This window comes from Apteryx rowi, unplaced genomic scaffold (genome assembly GCF_003343035.1).
Source record: "Apteryx rowi isolate R43461 unplaced genomic scaffold, aptRow1 scaffold_117, whole genome shotgun sequence".
Lineage (NCBI taxonomy): Eukaryota > Metazoa > Chordata > Aves > Apterygiformes > Apterygidae > Apteryx > Apteryx rowi.
In genome coordinates this window covers 203,743-225,339 of record NW_020447386.1, presented here as the reverse complement: position 1 = coordinate 225,339, position 21,597 = coordinate 203,743, and the positions used below count along the sequence as shown (strand labels likewise).

General features: G+C 36.0%; 1 protein-coding gene across 9 annotated transcripts in view; it reads left to right on the top strand.

The window, feature by feature from the left end:
• The window catches only part of SPAST (spastin), a 45,584-nt gene that overhangs the window by 18,386 nt on the left and 5,601 nt on the right, over positions 1-21,597 (top strand). For 8 of the 9 annotated variants that reach the window (XM_026082127.1, XM_026082120.1, XM_026082096.1 and 5 more), the window contains 12 exons: positions 3,812-3,999; positions 4,988-5,121; positions 5,428-5,521; positions 7,613-7,687; positions 9,666-9,737; positions 10,256-10,331; positions 10,903-10,994; positions 12,801-12,880; positions 14,114-14,156; positions 14,806-14,885; positions 17,933-18,003; positions 20,230-20,270. In XM_026082127.1, the coding sequence (XP_025937912.1) occupies positions 3,812-3,999; positions 4,988-5,121; positions 5,428-5,521; positions 7,613-7,687; positions 9,666-9,737; positions 10,256-10,331; positions 10,903-10,994; positions 12,801-12,880; positions 14,114-14,156; positions 14,806-14,885; positions 17,933-18,003; positions 20,230-20,270 (1,046 nt within the window). The remainder of the gene's footprint in view (positions 1-3,811; positions 4,000-4,987; positions 5,122-5,427; positions 5,522-7,612; positions 7,688-9,665; positions 9,738-10,255; positions 10,332-10,902; positions 10,995-12,800; positions 12,881-14,113; positions 14,157-14,805; positions 14,886-17,932; positions 18,004-20,229; positions 20,271-21,597) is intronic. The other variant, XM_026082103.1, reaches the window with a different exon arrangement.

Below are 21,597 nucleotides of genomic sequence, written 5' to 3'. Positions count from 1 at the left end.
AATGTTCTTCTGGTTGCAAAAATTTAACTATTAATACAGAAGAGTGTGTGTGTGTTTTCCTTTTTTTGGCATTTCCCAAATGGAAGAACAAGCAGTAACATAACATCCATTTTAACACCATAATTTGACAACAGTAGATGTTTTACTCACATGGCTCTGTCAGTTCAGAAAGGCAACCTGTATCTCTGATCTGTGTAGCTACACTTTCATGCAAAATGCAGAACAGGCTCACCTTAGCTTCTGAAGCTTTCTATGAAGGAGTTATATTCCACTCGGGGCATTCAAGTAATCTGAATATAATCTTTGAAGGAATTATTAATTTGGAGCTATAATGAATGTTGATCCTGAATAACTCTTAGTCTTGCAATTGGTGGATGTAATTCATTATGTGGTGTTTTCAGGAAATGTATAGCTAAGCAATTAGTCACAAAGTGACTCAGAAGAATTATTTATATCTGTTATCAATAGGCATATGTGAGGAATTTCTAAGCAATATGCACTGCTTTTTTTTTTTTTTTTTAGGGTTTGACAATAAAGGCTGGAAACTGTTCTGCAGCACTGGAACTGCTGCTGCTAATTTTAATTTAAACTTTTTTTGATGTTTAAGAAGTTATAAAACAGCATAAACTTTTTTTAAGACCTGTCTTATTCAGTTTTCAATACACAAACCAAAAGATCACTTTGCTTTTAGAAATGCAAAGGATGCTGCTAGAGCTGTGTGGTTAAAATGCACATGGGTGAAGAATTGTTTCCTTGATTTTTTTTCTTTATTCCCAGGTGCTTAGGATCATCAAATTTATCTTAAGGTTGATGAAACACATCCTTACTTTGCTTTCACTATATTTAACTGTTTTTAAAGACAATGCATTTTAACACTTCCTTCTGTAATGGAGTCTGGAATCAGGCACCTATGCCTGTAACTTATGATAATTTAACCAGCAGAGAACCTCAAACAAGTTTTTGCTGCCTGCTTGATCATAATCTGCTTGTAATGTGTGTATATACTTAAGTACTAGATTAAAGTTGCAGGGATGCTCTTTGGACCAGATAGCTATTTTTTGTTTATGTTCCAATGGTGTTAACTAAAAGCTTTACAGTAAATTAGTCAGTTCAGTCAAGAATTAGAGAATAAAATCAAAATGATCAAGCCCATATTACTGTCCTCTAACATTAAGTATATGAAGTAGGCTACTGAGTTCTTCAGTGTCTTGAAATACCATGGTCTCTTTTGTGATTAGCACATTTGCTAGACACTTCCTCAGCATTTTATATAAAACAATGAGACATTTGGCAAAAGGCTGCTAGAAATATTACACAAGTGTTGGCCGCTCATGACAAATTTTCAGTCTTAGGGCTATGTAGATGACAAATACAAATAGATAAGAAATGTGTGTTTTGAGGGTTTTGCATTTATTACAACAAAATATAAGTTAAAATGAAACAGTAGGGACTGTCATTCTGAATTGAATGAACCATATTTGTGTTCTTTATAAAGAAGTTTTTCGTACTTTAAATAGGTAGACTTCAGAAATTTTCATTTTTAGCAATTTGGTTATACAAATTCTCAATGAAGAAGCAAATATAAAACAAAGAATTTGATCAATGAAGTTTCCCTGTTGAGTTGAAACTGAACAACTATATTTAAGAGTAATTCATTTGCCCTTCTTTCTTTCTGTGCTACCCATCAGGATTGACCACAGAGCATACATAAACTTAATGGTCTTGATTCCTGGAGGTTCAGCTAGACTGAATTGTAATTTGCTTTTTAAATCTTTCTGTTTTTCCTTTGTTCTCCCTCTATTTCCAGCTTCCTGAAGTATTCCTTACCTGTGCAATTTTCTGATATTCCAAATTGCTATGTATGTATGTATCCTTCTTAATAGATGGAGATTATTTTGGAAAAGGTTGATAATTCAGCAACATTTTAGAGCGAAGGAATTGGAGAAAAAAGATTTTGCTTTTTGAAGCCTTTCCATGTTGTCTTTAAGCCAACCATGCAAATGAGGCTGAAAAATAAAATTTGAATGTTGTATTTTGATTCCATTGGACAAGTCAGTGTTGGATAGCTAGGTTTTTTAATAGATTGATATGCTGCCTTTTGACTTTGAAAGTTACAAAGTAAACTTGAAGAGTTTTTTGATTTGGAAATTATGGTGCAGGAATGTTTAAGTAAACTATCAACTCTGGTTATCTGAGTGATTTAGTCAGATGGCTCTTTTTTACAAGAAACATTTTACAGCTATGATGTAGTTGCTCGTATTCTTCAAGTTCCCTTGTTTTGCATGTTGATACATCTGCATTGTTTATGATGACCCCTGCAGAACTTGTAACTTCTTAAAAAGAATAGCCTTGTGACTGAAGAAGGGCTGCCTACCTACTTGGTTTGGAAGCTTGTTAGGCAAATTAGTCATCACATGGATAACTGCAGGCTGTATAAGCATTTGCTCCTCATAGTATGTAGGGTAGTCTTAAAACATGGTAGAGAATAGTTAACCTTTCTAAAGAGTAAAGTAAGTATAGGTATTAAATCTAGTGATACTATTTCACTGAAGTATTCCTACTTGAATTTTTAAATGCAACTTTCCAAATGATGAGGCTTTCTACCTTCAAGTATTTTTTCACTAAACTACAATTTCATAAAGCAAAAGTATTTTATAAAAGCTTTAATCTGCTTTAAAATCAGTGTTCTCTGGCCCATTGTTTGAGTTGTCTGTATTTATAGTCTTAGTGAAGAAACTTGTAGGTGAAGTCCATCTTGAGCTTCCTTAACTCTGAGGCTTTAGCTGTCTACCTAATTGAAAGGCCCCTTAATCCTTTATATAAGGATATAAAATAAGGCATTACTTACAGCTTCCATTCCAGCCAACAATACTATAAAATATAGCTTCCAGTACTGTATTAGTACAACACAAACCATTCTGGTGCTGTGCTGTAATCGTTAACTAACCTGACCAACCTGTGTGCTTTCTAAAGGGTGTTCTTACCTCTAGTCTGTGTCCTGATGCTTTTTTAGTTTTATCACCTGTGGCCACTATGTTAAACTGTATCAGTCACCAAACCTGAGATCTTATGCTCCAACATGGAGATGAATTGGAGTAAGTGTGAATGGAATGCTGAGTGTTGTTTGAATTTAATGTTGTAATGTTTGAAGACTAGTTTTGAAAGTAGGAAGGTAAGCCGCTGCAGAGCCATTCATTCAGAATTTACTTACCCTTTGAGATTTCTGAATTGAAACAAAGTTGTAAGCAAAAAGCTTCTAATAGTTGCTTCCAGTTATAACTATTAGTTTTCCCAAACTAAAATGCCTTAATAAAGCTTCTATGCATGGAAGATGCTTGATAAATTGTTAGCTAGTGTTCAAAGTAACAAGCCTACTAACATCACTCAGGAAATAGATGTGCTGAATCTCTAGTGGATTGAAATTTGGGCATTTATTATAATAATAATCATCATTTTCAGAAGCTCTGGGGAAAATATATCTTTTAGTCTGTGTTCTGTCTTTTCCTCTCAAGTAACAGAAGGTGTTCTTCCCTTGTTACGGGTCTTTAATTAGACTTCTGCAGTATTTCTAAGATAGTTGTAGGTTTTGAGAGCTCCTAAAAAACAAAACAAAACAAAACTTACTTTAGCAGAAAGCTACAGCTAATATCTCCTTGAAAGTACTGTAAACCCCTATATAGAACCTATATTATTCTAATTCTACACTACGTGCATGAAAATGTTATCTTCAGGTTGGAATTGATGCTAAAAGTATGAGTGCTAGTTAGTATGATTGCTAAAAATGTTCTCATGACATTGGTTTTCTTTGTAGAGAGTGGAGCGGTTCCGAAAAAGAAGGATCCATTAACACACACGAGTAATTCTCTTCCCCGTTCAAAAACTGTTGCAAAAACTGGATCCGCAGGCCTTTCAGGTCACCATAGAACACCTAGCTACGGTGGGATATCAGCTTCTTCAGTATCTAGACCTGCAACTATTCCTGCAACTTCAACTCACAAGGTATGTTGAGGATAGATATACCTGTAGATGCTTGGACACTTCATGCAAAATCCTGAACAAACTCTGCATTTACTGTAGTATTGTAGTGATATGATAACAACAAAAGTATATGTTTTTGTAATCTAAAAACTAAATTTTAGACCAATATGCTCTAGACTAAGCTGCGGAGTGAATTTTAGAAACCAGAAGGTGAAAAAGATGACATTTAACTGTAATGGTAGTAATAAATGTAATACTTTGTTTTGAAATCTGCATGGGAAACTGAGGAGGACCTAACCAGAGTAAAGATAGTTGTTTTTCCTCGTATATCAATGATACAGGAAGTAGGTTTCACTCCAGAACTGTAGAGTGTTTCCCACATGTCCTTTTACAACCAAGTATGCGTGCACAGGTTGCACTGCAACCACATTGGAAGGCTAACTATGGTTAGATTGTGATTGAAATATTAATATAGGACTTAATTTTATAAGGCAGAAAAATGCTGCAGTTCTTTTGCTCTTTATTTCCATTTCTGTCCCTATCTCCCCATCCCATACCACAGTAAAGTAGAACAAAGATGAGAAAAATTGGCAGAAAAAGAACATAAACTTTATTAAACATTATTGCTGCTGTAATATGAGGGCATTTAAGGGGCCTGTTATCAGAGTATTACAGCAATAGACATTTTTGCTTATATGTTTTGGGAATCTGTGACTGTGTTATTTTTGGTGTACACCTTAGTTAAAATTAATTTTCTTTATAAATCTGAGTTCAATATTTTAAAAAAAACAACAACAACAAAAGACAATTTAATACTGGAGCCTAAGATGCTGTACCTATGGCTGAATATAACAGCGTGATTTGTAGTAAAATACAGTATAAGAATATCTGGTATTTGTTAGTACATTGGATTTTGCAGGAGAAAATGGGAGTGTGGAAGAAATTTTGTTAACAATATGCTTTAAAGTTATCAAATGCTTTTTTCCCCCCTCTCCCTCCTCCCCTCAAGGCTGCTCCTAAAAATAGCAGAACAAATAAGCCTTCGACTCCTACCACTGCTGCTCGAAAAAAGAAAGACATGAAGATATTTAGAAACGTGGACAGTAATCTTGCTAATCTCATCCTGAATGAAATTGTTGATAGGTAAGTCTGAAGAAAAGTGGGTTCTTCTGCGCCGATATTCAGGTACCTTCTTGAATTTGTTTTTCATTCAATACAATCTTGTTCCTCTTGGAATGAAAATACGCCTTTTTTTTTTTTAATTGTTACTTGGCTAAAAGAATGAAAAGTCAAATCAAAAATGCTTATATTGTGAAATGCGTAGTATAATAAACTGTAGTTTGCTCCAAAATGGTTCTGCATAAATAGTCAAATGCATTGAACTAGTCAGCTGCAGCCAAAAAAGAGTATCCCATTGTTGGACTAATTAGTATTCCATTTCTTTGTTAGTGGGCCAGCTGTCAAATTTGATGATATTGCTGGGCAGGAACTGGCTAAGCAAGCTTTGCAAGAAATTGTTATCCTTCCTTCTCTTAGACCTGAGGTAAGCAATTGAGTATTGTTACCATTCTGTGATAGAATCAAAGAAATGTATTGTACTTCACACATGAAGTGATGATTCTTGAATCCTGTCTGTGCTGCTTATGATAGCTTTCAATAGCTGTGTGGTGATAGTCCTCCTGAAAAAGGAGGACGAAGAACATGTGTGTTAAAATATTACCATGAAACTCTTAATCTTCCGGTTAGTCAATGTAGGAAAAGTAACTGAGGTGGTAGCTTTCTAATTAAATAAATAAAAATTTAAAAAATTGAAAATTGCTGAGGCTGAGTATTGCAGGTGATAAGCTATTCAGCCAACTATGGATGGAAGTTTAAGATAAAGCTCAGAACTGGAAGAGTGAAACAGATGAGATTATATCATAACTTATACAGTCTGATGGAAAATATTAAATGGGTATTGTCACATTCTCTGTGAGGGGGGTGTTTAGATATTCTGAACAGTCTGTTCACAACAGGGAAGTGTAGTAGTGAACAAGCAAGTAGTACATTCAGGTGTGTAACATTTGGGGGTGGATTTAATCTTTATTGGGCTTGATGGAAATTGGTTATTCAGGCTTCTGCTAGGCTCAGGTCTGGTCTGCATCACAGTGGAATTTTATGAGATTGTTTGTTCGTGTTTTTTAATTAGTTAGCTTTTGAAGATGCTGGTCTTGCTAGAAACTTTTTCAGAAACTGTATGCAGGTTTGTGTGCGTGTGTGCGATACTGGCCGGTGATTGGAGTTGCTTTGTGGTCTTCCAGTTTCCTTTTAATATAGTTTCTGGCTTTGAAAGGTGGCAGAAAGAAACCCGAACCTGGTATAGCATTACAGAAATACTAGGCCTGATGAAAACAAAGCTTTGGCATCAAATATGCATGTTCTGGTATTCTCATACAGAAAGAAAATGTCATTCTAGTGTCTCAGTGATATTAGAGTGCTTTAGGATGTCAAGTTTGTTGTTTAGTAACACTTGTACAATAAGCTGGGTGGGAAAGTCCTTGAAATGTGAGGTTTGGAATAGTTACGGCTCTTCCGATAATAGTTGATAGTTTTAGTAAGGACTTTTCCTTAATTCTGTAGCTATCAATAGACCTGACCTTGGGGTGGTTTGAGATATAACAAGAACAGAGAAACCTGCAAATTTTTAAACTCTTCCTTAGAAGAAAGCAGTTTGGGTTTTCTTTTATAAAAAAACATGATGGATGTGGCAACTATAGGGGAATATTTATTCAATTAAATGCTACTTCAGTGTTAACCATAATGGACTTTTTGTGTCAAAGAAATACAATGCAAAATGAGAGGGAGGAGATTATCAGTGGTAAAAGGGAATTTGGAGGGAGTAGGTAGGATTTAAGTAATATTTCAAATAGTCTTAAGCCAAAACTTAAGTCTCATTGAAAAAAGAATTGAGGAAGATGGAACTTTTTCTTCCATATGGAGTTAATAGGGACATTGCTGCTCAGAGTTCTGTCCTACACACATGTGTGCATGCATGTGCTACTTTTTAACTTGAATTTGATGCTTTAAACTTGATAGACTGGTCTGCCTTGAGGCATATCTTATGGGCTTTTATTCTCCTTTCACAGTACATCTATGCACAGAATGATCATGGCTTAATTTCACTAGTGTGGGGGGTAACAATAGTGACATGCATTAGCTCAAGTTAGTGAGAGAAAGTATAAATCTCTAAGAGCTTGTATATTTGTAGCACTGTTACTCTTGCTACCAATGCTATTTAGTGAGCCACAGCTCAATCTTGAGCCATTTTCTTACAAAGGTAAATCAAATTTTCTGGTTTTTTTGTTGTTGTTGTCTTTTTTTCTTTTGTTCCCAGAGTAATTTATTTTTCTTCTCTAAGCACAGCTGTTTGAAGCAGATCATGATTCTAAGAGCCAAGTCAGTTAGTGGCTGTTAATGCTGGCAAGGTCTTGGAAGAGATTTTAGAATTTCTTTAGTATTTAATAAAAAGCAGAATAAGATTTTTGTAGTTTTACAAAAACTTACTAACATGAGTCCAAGTAATAAGTCCAAGTGTACACATACTAGGTTTGTAACAGTTTAACTCTTTGAAGGTAATTTATGATATATTTTTCAGTTATTTACAGGACTTAGAGCTCCTGCACGTGGACTATTGCTGTTTGGCCCACCAGGAAATGGGAAGACAATGTTGGTGAGAACTATTGCATGCATGAGTTGATGGGCCTAAGTTATAACCATGAATGGTGGCTTTCAGTGTCTCTGAACTTCAGTGTTTTTCAGCAATGTTTTATGTTGCGCAGTTCTGAGCAAATGCTAATAAGTAGATGGCTTTTCATACATAACTGTTCTTCAAGCAATTTCTTTTATGGAAGAAGTTGGTATTTTCTGTTTCAATGGGCAAGCTTGTCAGTGCAATGTTTGCACATTATAAATGAGGTTGGAGCTATTTTTGGAGCTACCTCCAATGTCTGTTTGTTGTAAAGAAACATAATATGTATGTACATGTCTGAATGCCCATACCTTTTTGGTACATTTTGCTTACATTTTCAAAAGTCTAAAGTGCATTGCAACACTGGAGAATTTTCTTGACTCTGAAGAGGTTGGGTAAGCTTACTGTGGCTTACACTGAGGAATTCCCAACTGTGGAGGGATGAAGGTGACGTTGAAACAGTTCTGGTCAGTGGCACTGAGATGAGATTCTTTAACTGGACGCTTCCAGTCTCTTAACAGTGAAAAGATTCTTGGTGATACTTATGAGTGTTGTAATAATGAACTATAAACTCTTCCTGGATTTCAACTTAATTTGAAAATACAAAATTGTTCTTAAGTGGTTTCTTTTTTGGGGGGGGGGGGGTAAACTGCTAAGCTCTTCTTGAATTAATTCTCTTTAATATTACAAATAATATTTTAAAACTTTAATTAGTAAGTCCAAGTTTCTGGAGAAAGAAGTACCATGGTAAACTGTGTACATCAACTATTAGTCAAAATAGTCTGCTATCCACTAAAATATACTAGAAGTGCAGGCATTTTTTTTTGGAACTGGGGAGGCAGCACAGTAGCAAGAAAGGGATTTTTATCTTTCTTCCACACTGCTGTGCAAGAAACATAAGTGCTCTAGGACTCTCTGGCTTTTTCTTTTCTCAGCCTGATGTGCCAGGTTCAGGGAACTAGAGTGAAATGGCTGTACAGCAGCTGGGAGCATTGCAGTCTTCCTGCATCACGTGATGTTGCTGCAGCTGCACGGTCTCTCGGCTTGTAGTATAGCTGGGTCAGCTCAGAAGCATGTGAGCCTGAATGCTGCGGCTCACTTAGGATCATCTGTTGTATCTACTGGAGCATAATGGCTAATCACTAAAATTTATAATTCCCTGGTCATACAGATTTTTTTAATTATTTCTTAAATATGATGAAACTGTTATAAGGGTATTCTGTGCAAGTGTTTTGGCTGAACTGATTCTTTTTCCTAGCTTTTCTCTGAAAACAGCCTTTGTAAAGACAGGATGAGAAGAAAGGTGAAATTGTTAATGTAGTTTGATCCAACTAAATTATCCCACTAAATGAATTTTAACTGTTTTAAATGTCTGCTCAATACACTTTTGAGAGGGGTTGGAGACTTGTATTCTTCAGTGAGCAAGTTGTAGTTGGCTATAGAGTTGTTATGATTAGAAAAATATAAGGGAGTCTCTAGTGGTTGGACAACTTAACCCTTCCTATTTGTAAGTGGCCTGTATAGAAATTTTCTGTGACATTTACAAGATGTTCCCTTTGAAGGAAGAGGTTTCTTCTATCATCAATCAGGACATGAGTGACAGCTTCAAAAGCAGAGGTTTGCAGGTTTGAAAATCATGATCTGAAATATCTGGTTGCAGACTGTCTCAAGTCTTCAAATAGTAATCAATGGGTAACATTGTATTCCTCAGTATATGCAGCATACAGGTGTGCTTTTCACCTTTGAGAATGGAAGCACATTTCAGTACTGAGTTTAGAAGAATTCAGAGGGTGTATGGAAAAATATCTATATAAGGTTTTGATTTAGCCAAACTGTGTTGATATGGCTGTCTGCTTTTCCACACAGAGTGCATTTGGGTGAAATCTATCTTAAACTTTTTCAAAAGAAAACAATATATCTTCAATCTGACATTTAAAAAGTGTTCTTTTTTTCCTTCCAGGCCAAAGCAGTTGCTGCAGAATCAAATGCTACCTTCTTTAATATAAGTGCAGCAAGCCTAACTTCAAAATATGTAAGTAGCAGCTGTAAATTGTGTTAATCTGAAAACACAAATATTATAATTGGTGCTTAAGAAGACTAGGGACTTCTGATGAGTCCTTGGTGAACTGGTTGCCCATAATTGTAGAAAAGTGGCTGATGAAGTCAAAATTTTCTTCTGTGTTTGTGACACCTTAATGTCAAGGGCTTTTTCAGTTCAGGATGACCCTAGCTGTAATATAGAAGAGTGCTTGTGGGTCTTTTCTTCCCCATGAAGAAGTGAAGGAAGTGGGTGCCTAAGCTCCCTTTGATATATAGGCACCAAACTGTCTTCAAGTCCATACTGCAATCACTACCAAAGCTGTAATATTTCTTTTGAGACTGAAATAATGCTGCCTTATGTGATACTGAACTGGTGGTAATCTGAGTGTAAGAATGGATTGAATATTACTGTTTGTAAGCAACTTTTTCTGCATGTCCTTATGTTAGCCCTCTTGCAATAAACTCTTTCAAAAAAAAATTCCCCACAAAAACGATTTATTGTTGTCTTAGGTGGGTGAAGGGGAGAAACTGGTGCGTGCTCTATTTGCAGTAGCCAGAGAACTTCAGCCTTCTATAATTTTTATAGGTAAGACCTTAAATGCTGTTGACTTCCTGTGTATTTTCTTAAACATTTAGACTTTTTTAGAGTGAAGTAAACTTTTTTAGGTAATTCTGCAGTCCAGAACAAGAAAGGTGTCCCAGTCTCAGTAATAACTGGCAGGCTAATCAGTAGTTCCATATAGACAGTGTGTTAGGTTTCTGTTACTAAGTTGGTGTTAATAACCAGAAGAAATGCCTTCAAAACCACACATGCTATACTACTTCTCCAGAATCAGTCCACTTCTATATTAAACTTGAAACATGAAAATGGGTTTTGCTTGTCCTGAATGCAGTTTATTATTCAACAGGATTTTTTTTTTCTCTTATTTATGGTTGGTAGTATGTATTTAAAGGACAACACATGATAGCAGGAGAAATCTGTTTGGAAAACTGTAGAGGCTTTTTAGCTTTATTAAGATCTGTCTGTCTCCTGGGGAATGAAGATTTGAGCTCTTTTGGTGGGGTCCTGTATTAGCAAAGTAACTTAGGCAAATGTGAGTGCTTTTATCTTGCAAGCCTAACTAAGATTTGTGTTTTTTTTTTTTTTTTTTTTTAAGATGAAGTTGATAGCCTTTTGTGTGAAAGAAGAGAGGGTGAGCATGATGCTAGTAGACGTCTAAAAACGGAATTTTTAATAGAATTTGATGGTGTAAGTATCTAGTCTTGGGTATTGTTTGATTTAGCTGAATTGGCTAATGTACTGGGTGCCAGTATAAGCTGCAAATGAAGCACAAATAGGATTTGGCTGTTCAGGCTCTGTCTCGTGTGTGTGTGTTTTTTGTGTGGTGTTTTTTTGTTTTGTTTTTTGTTTTTTTTTCTCCCCCCATTGGTCAGCAAATAGCTTTTTTTTTATTGCTGTTCATTTTTCACCTGCTAACTATAACATTCTGGAAAAATCAGTCTAGAGTGAAAGGTAACAGCCAGTAATTTGGAGATGAGCAGAAATGGTGGGTTGAAAGACTGCTTGGACAAAGAGGAAAAAACGATAACAAATAGAAATAATACAGGAGCTGTGAGAATAAATGTTCTCACAGGGCAAGGGGGGGCACTTGTGGATTGGTCAGAGTTAAATCCTTGTTTGCAATGGCACATTTTGGTGAAGTGCATATCTTCATTCTGGCAAAGTAAAAGAACATTAAATGGCTTTTCATAATGTATTTTTTTTATTGAGGGATAAATCTCAAAAGCATACACTTTGTCAAGGGATAATGTGAAACTTGAGGGAGGAGGATTTCAAACAGACCATTGTAGTTCTGACCATTGGTTTATACAGCTCTGATGCACAGGAAGGATTCATCTCTGTTAGTATGCTTTCTATTGAGCTATTGATTCTTTTTTTTTTTTTTTTCTTTGCATCCCAACCCAAAGATGGCAGGATACAAAAAGAGTAATGTAACACACATGCAGTACCCAGGTAAAGGAACTGCGTATTTGGGTTTCATGCTTGTGTGTTAGAAAAAACAAATCGGAATGTTTTTCTGTCAGATAGTACTGTTGCTTGTGAAATTGTTAGTCCACTAGCACAGTGATGGAGCAAGAGTAGCAGGGTACAGAATGAGAAGATGACTATATGTAAGACTGGGAGAAACTTGTCCAGAGCGGGATGAATCAGGATGAATAATGCAACATGACAATGATGTGCAGAAATAAGTCATATCCCTTCTCCTCCTCCCTCCAGTTTTTTTATAAAATGAATAGGGGAAAATTCAACATAGTAAGTTAGAAAACTTAAAATATCTCTATATTATACAATTCTTTTGTGGAACTTATTGCTGCCTTAGTGTGTCTGAAGATTTAGGAAGCCCATGAGGGATTTGACACCGGATGAATGCTGAAAAGTCTGATACCCTAATGTTTCCTCTGTAGTTTGGAAGCTGTAAGCTTTCATAATCTTGGATATAAACCAAGTCTTGCAATTGAGTGAACTGGGGACAAAAATCTGTGTCAGTATACTATTGAATAACTACTCATTTTGATTACTAGCTTTTGGCAAGACCTCTATCAGATGGATCTCTGATGTGGTTTAGTGGTTCTGGCTGTGCCTTAGCCCAAAGTTTTGATTTCCTTATTCTTTGTAGGCTTCAGAACAATGTTAGTTGTTAAAACCCMCTACAATAAAAAGTCTCTTGCTTTTTTTTAAATGTAACTATTTCTGGATGACTAAACTTCTGAGTGCTTTTGCAGTTTTTCTCCAACATTGCAAAGTGTAATTGCAGAGCAGCATTTGTGCTCTTGCAAGACTTTTCAAGGAACGTACCTGGACATCAAGTATCTGGGGGCACGGGGAAGGAAGTAAATACAGGTTGTAAACTTTTTCTTAATTTGTAGTTAAGCATAACAAATGTGAGCATTTTACAGTAAATTCTATCAATGCACTGAAAGCGTGGCAAGTCTTTAACTGGTTTTGCTGCATTACTACTTAATATAAACTGAAAGCTGCCCTCCTACATTATAGGTGCAGTCTTCTGGAGAGGACAGAATACTAGTGATGGGAGCAACCAACAGGCCACAGGAGCTTGATGATGCTGTTCTCAGGTATCAAAACGTCCCTTCCTTTGTTTGAACACAAGAATATGATGTTTATTATGAACAGCAGGTTTTGATGTTTAGTGTCTGATTAATTTTGGACTATGTGGCAAAAGTTGTTTTAACAATATTAAATTTAACTTCTCAAAGAGGTGCCCCTCTCTTCTTTTGGAATACCTGTGCACAAGCATGATGGCCTTGGAATTGTCTGAAGCAGTAGTGCCTGGTGAGACCAAGGCAACATTTCATAACCCTTTTATCTTATGCATTGCTTCTTTTATTATTTGGATCTTAATGGCAGGCTAAAGGAAGAAGTTTGACCAATAAAATCTAGTATTGCTCCTCTCTGAATATTGGACTTGTGCAATTACATGCATGCAGTGACATGTCCCATGCACTTGCGGTAGATTTGCCTTTAGGATTTCTTTGCAACAAGTTCTCATACTTGCTTCTCTCTTCATTCTTGATTGAGGAAAACAGGCATGTCAACACTGTGAACAAATAAAAAAAAATTGTTAATGATTCTAAAGACTGTTTTTGTACAGTGAAGAGATGCTTCATTTTTGTTGCTGATAGTCAGGAAAGATATTTCCGTCTTTGGCAGGTTTTCTGTCTGGAAGGAGTTCCATGACCTTGTTAAGAGTAAGGTGTCACTAGTGGCTCATGCATTTTGTTTATTTTTTTTTAAGTATAAATATGTTGTGTTGTTCCCTAGAACTTGATATAAGTGAAATTTTAACATATTTATCAAACCAAACGTTTCTGTAGTCCATACAGAGACAATGTGTTAGCTTGGCCACAGATAGTGCTCCCTAGAAAAACCTTAGCTGTTCTAATGGGTAGAAAAGCATAACCACATAATACAGTTGCTTAATGCAGATACAGATAATGAGAAGGTTGTCACGTGCACTTTAGACTCCACTGCTATCTGACGTAGCTTACTGAGAAAAGAAAACAGTAGCCAACAACAGTCTCAACTGCTTCTTCTTTTCATGTGTCCACTGTAATGGGATTAATAAGAGTAATGTCTATTATAAATCCTATAATTTCATACTCAATATTTGCTGTGGACGCAGCTGGTTTTGTTGCAACTAATCCCTATCRTATCCAGTTCAAATGCCTCATCTAATGTTAAGAGGCCACAATTTGAAAGTTCTTTTCTAAGACCATTCTAGTATTTGTTTTTCTCTTTTTTCCTAATAATTTCTGACATCTTTTTTGTTTTGTTGTCTTTTTTTTAAGACGATTCACCAAACGGGTGTATGTATCTCTACCAAATGAGGAAGTAAGTATTGGTTTGTATGCATTTTCTTCAATTCAAGCTCAATTTTGTAAAATATAATAAACTATATTTTGTAAGCTGTGCTTAACTTGCCCTAGTGGATGATTACAGCTAACAATCTGGTGAATTAACTGCTGACCTAGCTTGACCATATACACTGTGCTTTAATTCTCATGACTGTCTTAAGCTGTTACATTTTGATGTGCTTACTAGTAGTAATTCTGGTAGTAACTTCTCACTATTTCTTGGTTAGTGAGGCATGGCTTATACACCAGCAGGCACAGACAAGTCTGGGGTAGAGCTTGCAGGAGCAGGCTTTGCTGGTTAGAGAGAATGTTTATTGCAAAAGATGAAAGTAGCTTTCTTAAAGTAGTGTTCTTCAGCTGAACATCAGATTAAGGCTTTTGATGAGGATTCTAGTGTATTATTTAGTGCCTGTTTAGAACTAGTTGGACCCTTGATCTAATTATTATCAAATCTATCTCTTCCTCTCAAGAGATTGTCATGTACAGTCTACTGAAAAGCTGTATAGGCAAGTTTATACTAGTGAGGCACAAAACCTAACTTGACAAACACGTAGTTCTGTTGTTACAATAGAACTTTATATCATAACAATGAATTTTTCCATCTGATAAACTCATCTTCCTTTCAGACAAGATTGATTTTGCTAAAAAATCTCTTAAGCAAGCAAGGAAGTCCATTGACCCAAAAAGAGCTGGCACAACTAGCTAGGTGAGTACTTTATAACTTTAAATAAGTATACTCTTCTACTGCGTTAATTCAAACTGTTTTATTAGTTCTGAATGTAACTAATGTTGATCATCAGATAGTGACAAAACTTACTGAGAATGAATTGCATGCATTTTGGGAAGACATTAGAAGACATCAGAAAAATGATTTGACATCAGAAAAATGTTTTCYTGTCAGGCCATATGAAAGTGCGGTTCCCATATGCTTTTATATAAATAGGTGTGTTTTTTTGCCTCCCCCTCCTCTCCTGCCCAGGTCTATTGTTGAAACATGTTCCTCGGTGCTTTTCTTTCTGAGGAGGAGGGAATGAGATGTTTCTCCCCACCTGTGCTCTAGGCAAGCCAGCTCTCTTCCCTGATGCCAAAAGCCAGTACCAGTTTTCCACTTGGCATGTATTTTGAATAAGAAACAACTTCTTTTTTTTCCCCCTGCTTGTCTGTTGCTGGGTTTTTTGAAGGTATTACCAGCATATTCTAGCAAGCATTAGTTAACTTAGATTCTTTCCAGTATCTTAATTAATGTTTTATATTTGATTGGAAAAATACTGGTTAAATGCACTTCCTATTATGGAACTAAGTTGTTTTTATGTTTTTCACTATTAAGATTGACAGAATGCTACTGTGTATCATCCTCAGATGCTTTTCCCACACAGCATTAGTAATGTGGATGAAGGAATCTAGACTAAAAAGTAGGTAGAGTGCCTAGGGCAGGGAGGGAAGAAAATGAATGTGAGATACCAAAAACATTCAAGGGGCTGTATTTCAGTCTCTTGTTCCATTTGTGGTGGTATAGAAGAAGTGAATATACTGTTGGATGTGGCATTTGTCCATCTCTTTGTGTTAGTAGCTTTACAGAAATTTGATGTATAATCCAAATGAAGAAATCCTCTCTGTACTTGAAGGAGGCTAGTTCAGGCCATATGTAGGCTGCTGTAATAGCTAACTGAAGGAAAAAGACAGTTATTTGGATTCTAAATGCAGATTTATGCATCAAATTACAAGTGCAACTTAAGCACATAATTTTTAAAGAGTTTATCCAAAATACCAAAGTTGAGGGCACTCTTTCATCTGCCATCTTTCTCTTGGTTAGAGAGAGTTTAGTGTTTAACATACTTCATTTTGTGAACTCTTTTCCCCTCCACAACTTTTTCAAAAAGCTATAATAGAATCGGTTATCTCCAAAAGACTGAGCAATGCCTCTTTTGCTATAGCCAGCCACTGTTCTACAAAGCTGGGGTTTTTATTTTGTTAAGTTTTTCTTCAGGTAATCCTTCCACTTTTTGCAAATTTTGGAAGTATGTATTGGTGGCTTCTTGTTTCATTGGAGAACTTCTTTAATATTAAAGTATTTTGTTGGTTAACTTGGAAAATAAATCTAAAAAAGCTCCCACAGAGCAGGGGTCCTTGCTTGATTTTTCTTGTGATTCTGAGAATTTGGATAATCTATATGCCTGCCTGTCATATCGTAAAGAAACAATAGATAACACAATTTATCTTGCTTTCAGTTCACTTATGGTGGTTTTTCTTTTTTTTATCAATTGAACTTTGAATATACAAGCTATTACCCACTACCATTGCTGGATCCTCACATGTGGGATCCTAAACAGATCACTGACAAATTAAACAACCACCATCACTATGAAAATTTAAATAATCCATAATAAACTACCTATTCATTAAAGAGCAGCTGGCTTAAGCCAAACCCAGCTGAAGAGTTGCTGTTTAGGCACTCTGAAGAACTATCACATGCCATTTCTCATCATTGTTCTGAAAGTATACAAACACTGTCTGTCTGAATGAAATAAAACTTCAGACTCTCACCTGATTTTGGTATAGGTCACAAACAGAAAAATAACTTGAACGCATCTGACAAACGCACTCGCCCACCCTCCAATTTGTAGAACCCATTTTTTCTGAATAAGGACTTTCTCACTCTTGTTTCATTTCCAAGCTGAAATATAATCATTCTTATTTGAAGCTAAATGTGAAAAATGTTCAGGCTTCTGCAGATAAGTACTGAGGCTGTGGCTCAGGCTGTTGCAGCCATGTCAAGTCCCTCAGTTCGTTCTCGGTTGTTAGCATTTCCAGTTTTGAGCTTTGATCTTAACTTTGGAATCAGTCAGTGAGTCAGACCTAGCAGTGTCAGAGACCTGTTTTCCGTGTGTGAACTATAGACTGTTTCAGTACTCTGATAAAATGCAGATTGCAAATTCTGAAAAGCTCACAGTTGATGAAAACCACACTCTGAGAAACTTGTCAAGTGCTTTAAGAGCCTATCTGTTACCAAACTCTCAACACCATTTTAAAAAAAAGCCTTTCCACCAGAAATAATGCTGTCTATATTGTAACCTGCTAAGTAAATTGGTGCTGCATCTTTTCTTAGGTTTGTAGTTACTCTTTTAGATAAGTAGAATGTTGCACTCTGCTATGACTTTCCATAAATGGCACACTGTGAAACTATTTATTTTCAAATTCAGATAATCCTGTTCAATTTGTAGTAATATTTGTATGTTTTCACTTTTTCTGGCTTCAGAGTCAACTAAAACTGCAGTGTTTATTTTAGTCAGAAAACTGATCATGTGATCTAATCATAGCAAGTACATGTGGTATTTGATTCTAACTGTATTGATTAGGTTGAAAGAGTACAGAACAGTTGAGTTTCTACTTTAATATAAACCTATGACAAATGACTAATGGTAGGACATTTTTATAATAGAAACAGTAATATGGTTGAGACTGCTTTTCATCTACAGGTCTTCATGGGTTGCTATCTTTTTACCTTTCCTAGCATATTACTTAGGACTTGAGTATTATATTTAAATTTAATCTGGAAAAGACTTCTAAATATAGATCACTTACGTCAAATGCACTTCTGATGTATTAACATTGCAGAATGACATATAAATGGTATTTCTTGTTGATTAAGTAACATTTTAATCATCCGCTGTTAAAGTGAAGAGACTTTATGCACTTTCTTTTTTGCTTCTTTACCATTTTTTTTTCTTTCTCCAATCCCTTCTCTTCCCAAAGAATGACAGATGGATACTCTGGAAGTGATTTGACTGCATTAGCRAAGGATGCAGCACTGGGTCCCATTCGAGGTAAACTGCATAGCTTTTTATATAATTAAAAAAAAAAAAACTCAGTGCCCTTGATATTTGATGTATGTTGTATTTTCCTGCATCTTTAAGTCTTAAACCTCTGAAATTCAGCTGTTAGCTTGGATTTCCATATGGTCTGTTCTTAATAATAGCATCTTGTATAAGCTTTATCCTATACAAAATCCTTCAGCATTTCACTATGTACCATTAAAAAGACACTTTTTGTGCGTCTTAAAAGGAAAGTAGGTAGGATGAACTGTTTTTTATTGATTTGTGTGCTTTTCCTTATTATTGCACCTGTCCTAGGTTAGTTTCAGTTCTGTCTAAATTATTGCTTGAATAGCAGTCTTTGACTTTCTTTATTACTTTCTTTATAAACTGGGCAGTTCTCTTTCAAGTCCAATGGAAGGAAGTACCAAAACAAAAATCATCCTGACCTTTTTTTTTTTGGGGGGGGGGGGAAGAGTATGGTTTGAATGGTATGACTTATTTCTAAAGCTGCCTAATACCAGACTGGGATTCGAGTGATAATTATGACTTAAATAGTTTTACCTATCTTTGTTCTTCCTGTGACCTTTTCAGCTTTGCAAAACAAGATTTTAATGCAAAGTGAATGCTGCTGCTTCAAAAAAAAATTTGTTCTGTTTCATTAGCTATTTAGCCTACAGTAGCCACATCTAAAGGAGCTGATTTTATTGAGTGGGGATCAAAAGAATGATTTTTGTGAAAAGATTGTGAAGACTTGATGCTAGTTTTCTATTTTCAGATATATTATCCTGACAGAAAGATATTAAAGGCAGTCAGGCAGAAGCATTCTGTGATATCACTGTATTACATGTAAATCAGTTGTTGCAAACCTTTTAAAAGATTCAAGGGGGAGGAGAGGTGTGGGTTGGGTGTAGTTTTGTGTGTGTGGTGGGGTTTTTTTTGTTTTTTGAGGCAAAATCCTATAGAATGTGGTTTTACCCGTGCACTACATTCTCTGGAAGCAGATGCTTGTATGTTACTTTTTTACACACTTTCTTAAATAGCTACTTTTAGCTGTTGAGATAGTAAGGCACATGTCTGAAAATCCTGCATGAGATTTGGGGAACAGCACTGTAGAAAGTGGCTCTCACAAGAATCATGTCTCCTGAAGACTGAAAATGTTTATTTAGAATGGCTGAATTAATAATATATGGATTTACCTAAGCAGACTTTACTTTGCTGCCAAATCTCTTCATGTGCAAGTCCATTTTGAAAAGAGCCTGTAAAAAGTTGTGTCCTCTTATTTCTTCTACCTGTTTCTGGCTTCCATAAGAACATACTAGGAAAAAAAAAATGTTTATAATGTCAGTGTTGCTGACACTTCCTAGATTTTTTTTTTTTCTTGTATCCACAGAACAAAAAGGTTGCTGGGATAATGATGTGCTGATACCATAACACTATTACAAGTAAAAATCTGTGACATGCTGAAAGGCACTGAAATGATTAAGTCCCACCAGTACTGCATATGGCAAGATGCAAGTTTGTGTGTCCTGCCTGATTTTACTTCTCTGTTTGGCTGATACTACCTTTCTGTTTCATGAAAGTGTGCAGAGTAGAAATTTGCATGTTTTGGAGGAGAGGAGTGGAGTTGTGGGTTCCAGGAATAAAGTGGTGGAGGGAAGCTGTTAGGCTTGGTTGCCGTTCCCCATACTTCAGGAGGAAGGAAGTAGTTTCACTACTACTGTACACTGTATCTGTGATGATGCAGAGTGAGAGTGGGCTGGCTGGGGAGCTAATAAATGGGGAGGAAGGACAGAAAAACACCATGGACCTTTCTGTCCAGGAGGTTTACGTAATATGCACAATACTGCATGAGTATGCTGGAAGACTCCCACTAACTTGCCCTGAGGATTCGCAGTAGGTGATATGATAATCTGTCTTTTTGTACAGTCCATTTTTTTTGTGTGTTTTAACAATGCCATCTCTGGAAGCATTGAACCCACACAGTATAAAAGCAGACCTATTTTGACTGAAGGAGAGAACAACTGTACTGATGAACAGAATGCCAGATGGATTATTTTGTGGTCTTGCAGAGAGAAGAGACTGAATGTAGATGGAATATGATAAGGCAGAGAGGTACCATTTTTAGCTGTGAGTTTTTTCAGGTTACAGTTGCTTTTAACAGGCTTTAGTTGTTAAAGTGATTAAAGTTTTCTTATGAAGCTCACTGATCTTTTTTTTTTCTTTTCTTTTTTTCAGAACTAAAACCAGAACAGGTGAAGAATATGTCTGCCAGTGAGGTATGTGTTCTAGTAGTTGTATCTTCCCCTTTGAGTAGGACATACACACACCAGAAAACTTTAAGGTCCCTTTTTCTAAGCACAGTACCATATGAAATACCTAGCATAATTTTTTTTAGTGTTATTGAAGAAAATTCTTTAAAAATAATGATGAAAGAGAAAATCTGCCCTCAATGTCTGAGATTCTTTGTGTAGCTTGTTGGTTATCAGGCTGTAAAGCACCCCTTCTGATAGCTGGTCTCTGCTGTTCTCAGTTTCAGTAGGCTTTACTAACTTTTCCCTTGCACTTAACTGCAGCTTGATCTGTCATCTGTTGGGATGATGTCAGAAGCCTGGCTTTTATCTTCTTACAGTGTCTCTTCCACCAAAACCTTCCCAGAAATATGTTAAATGAGGGCTTTTTTTTTTCCTATGTCTTTACATAGAACAAAAGTCATCTTAGGGAGAACTTACAAGGGTTTTTAAAACAGATCTGTTTGTGTATGTGTATAGTGTGTGTGTGTGTATGTGTGTATGAGATATAATATCTCTCTATCTGTCATTCACACGGAACATCATAAAGTAGAAAAAATACATGAAGTAAGTTCTTCACCACAAATTGCATCTGTAAATGTCAAAAGAAAAGGAAGATATTGGTCCTTAGTATAAAAGTTTCTGCCCAAATGTGTATACAGACCTCGATTATATAGGGAGAGTGAAGCAAAACTCCATTACTCTGTTGCCTTCTATGTTCAGCCTTAGATCATGGACTTCTCTTAAACTCAGCTGAAAGGATTTGTTGCAGGAAAAGGAGAACATCTGTCATACTTYGTTGTGAATGCAAGTTTGCCTCCAGTAGCCTATAAACACTAGCCCCAAAGGAACAGGGACTTTTCTCAAGTTTTAATGTTGATACTCCTTTAACAATGAAGTAATTTAACGCTATGGATATGGAGAAGTGCCCAAAGACATGATTGGAGTTATGGGAATATTTGCTTGTAATCGTGTTCTTGGCAAACAACTGAAAGGCAGAGTCTGAAGTTAGCATACTATCAGCTCAGTAATTCTGATTATGTGCTGAATACAATTTGGAGTAAAGAGGAAAAAAAAATTCAGTGCCTTACTCCTGGTGCGTAGAGGTATGACATATACGGGTAACAAAACTTAGACAAGTTTAACTATGGGGGGGAAAAAAAAAATACTACAAACATGTCCTACTGTTTACTCAGACCAGTGCCCTCATAAGCACTGGCTTGTGCCACCTAGTGGAAGGAAGCAATGGCACTATCTCATGTGCTATTATGTAACAGGCAGAAGTTACCATTGCCAAGTATATTAGTTTACAATA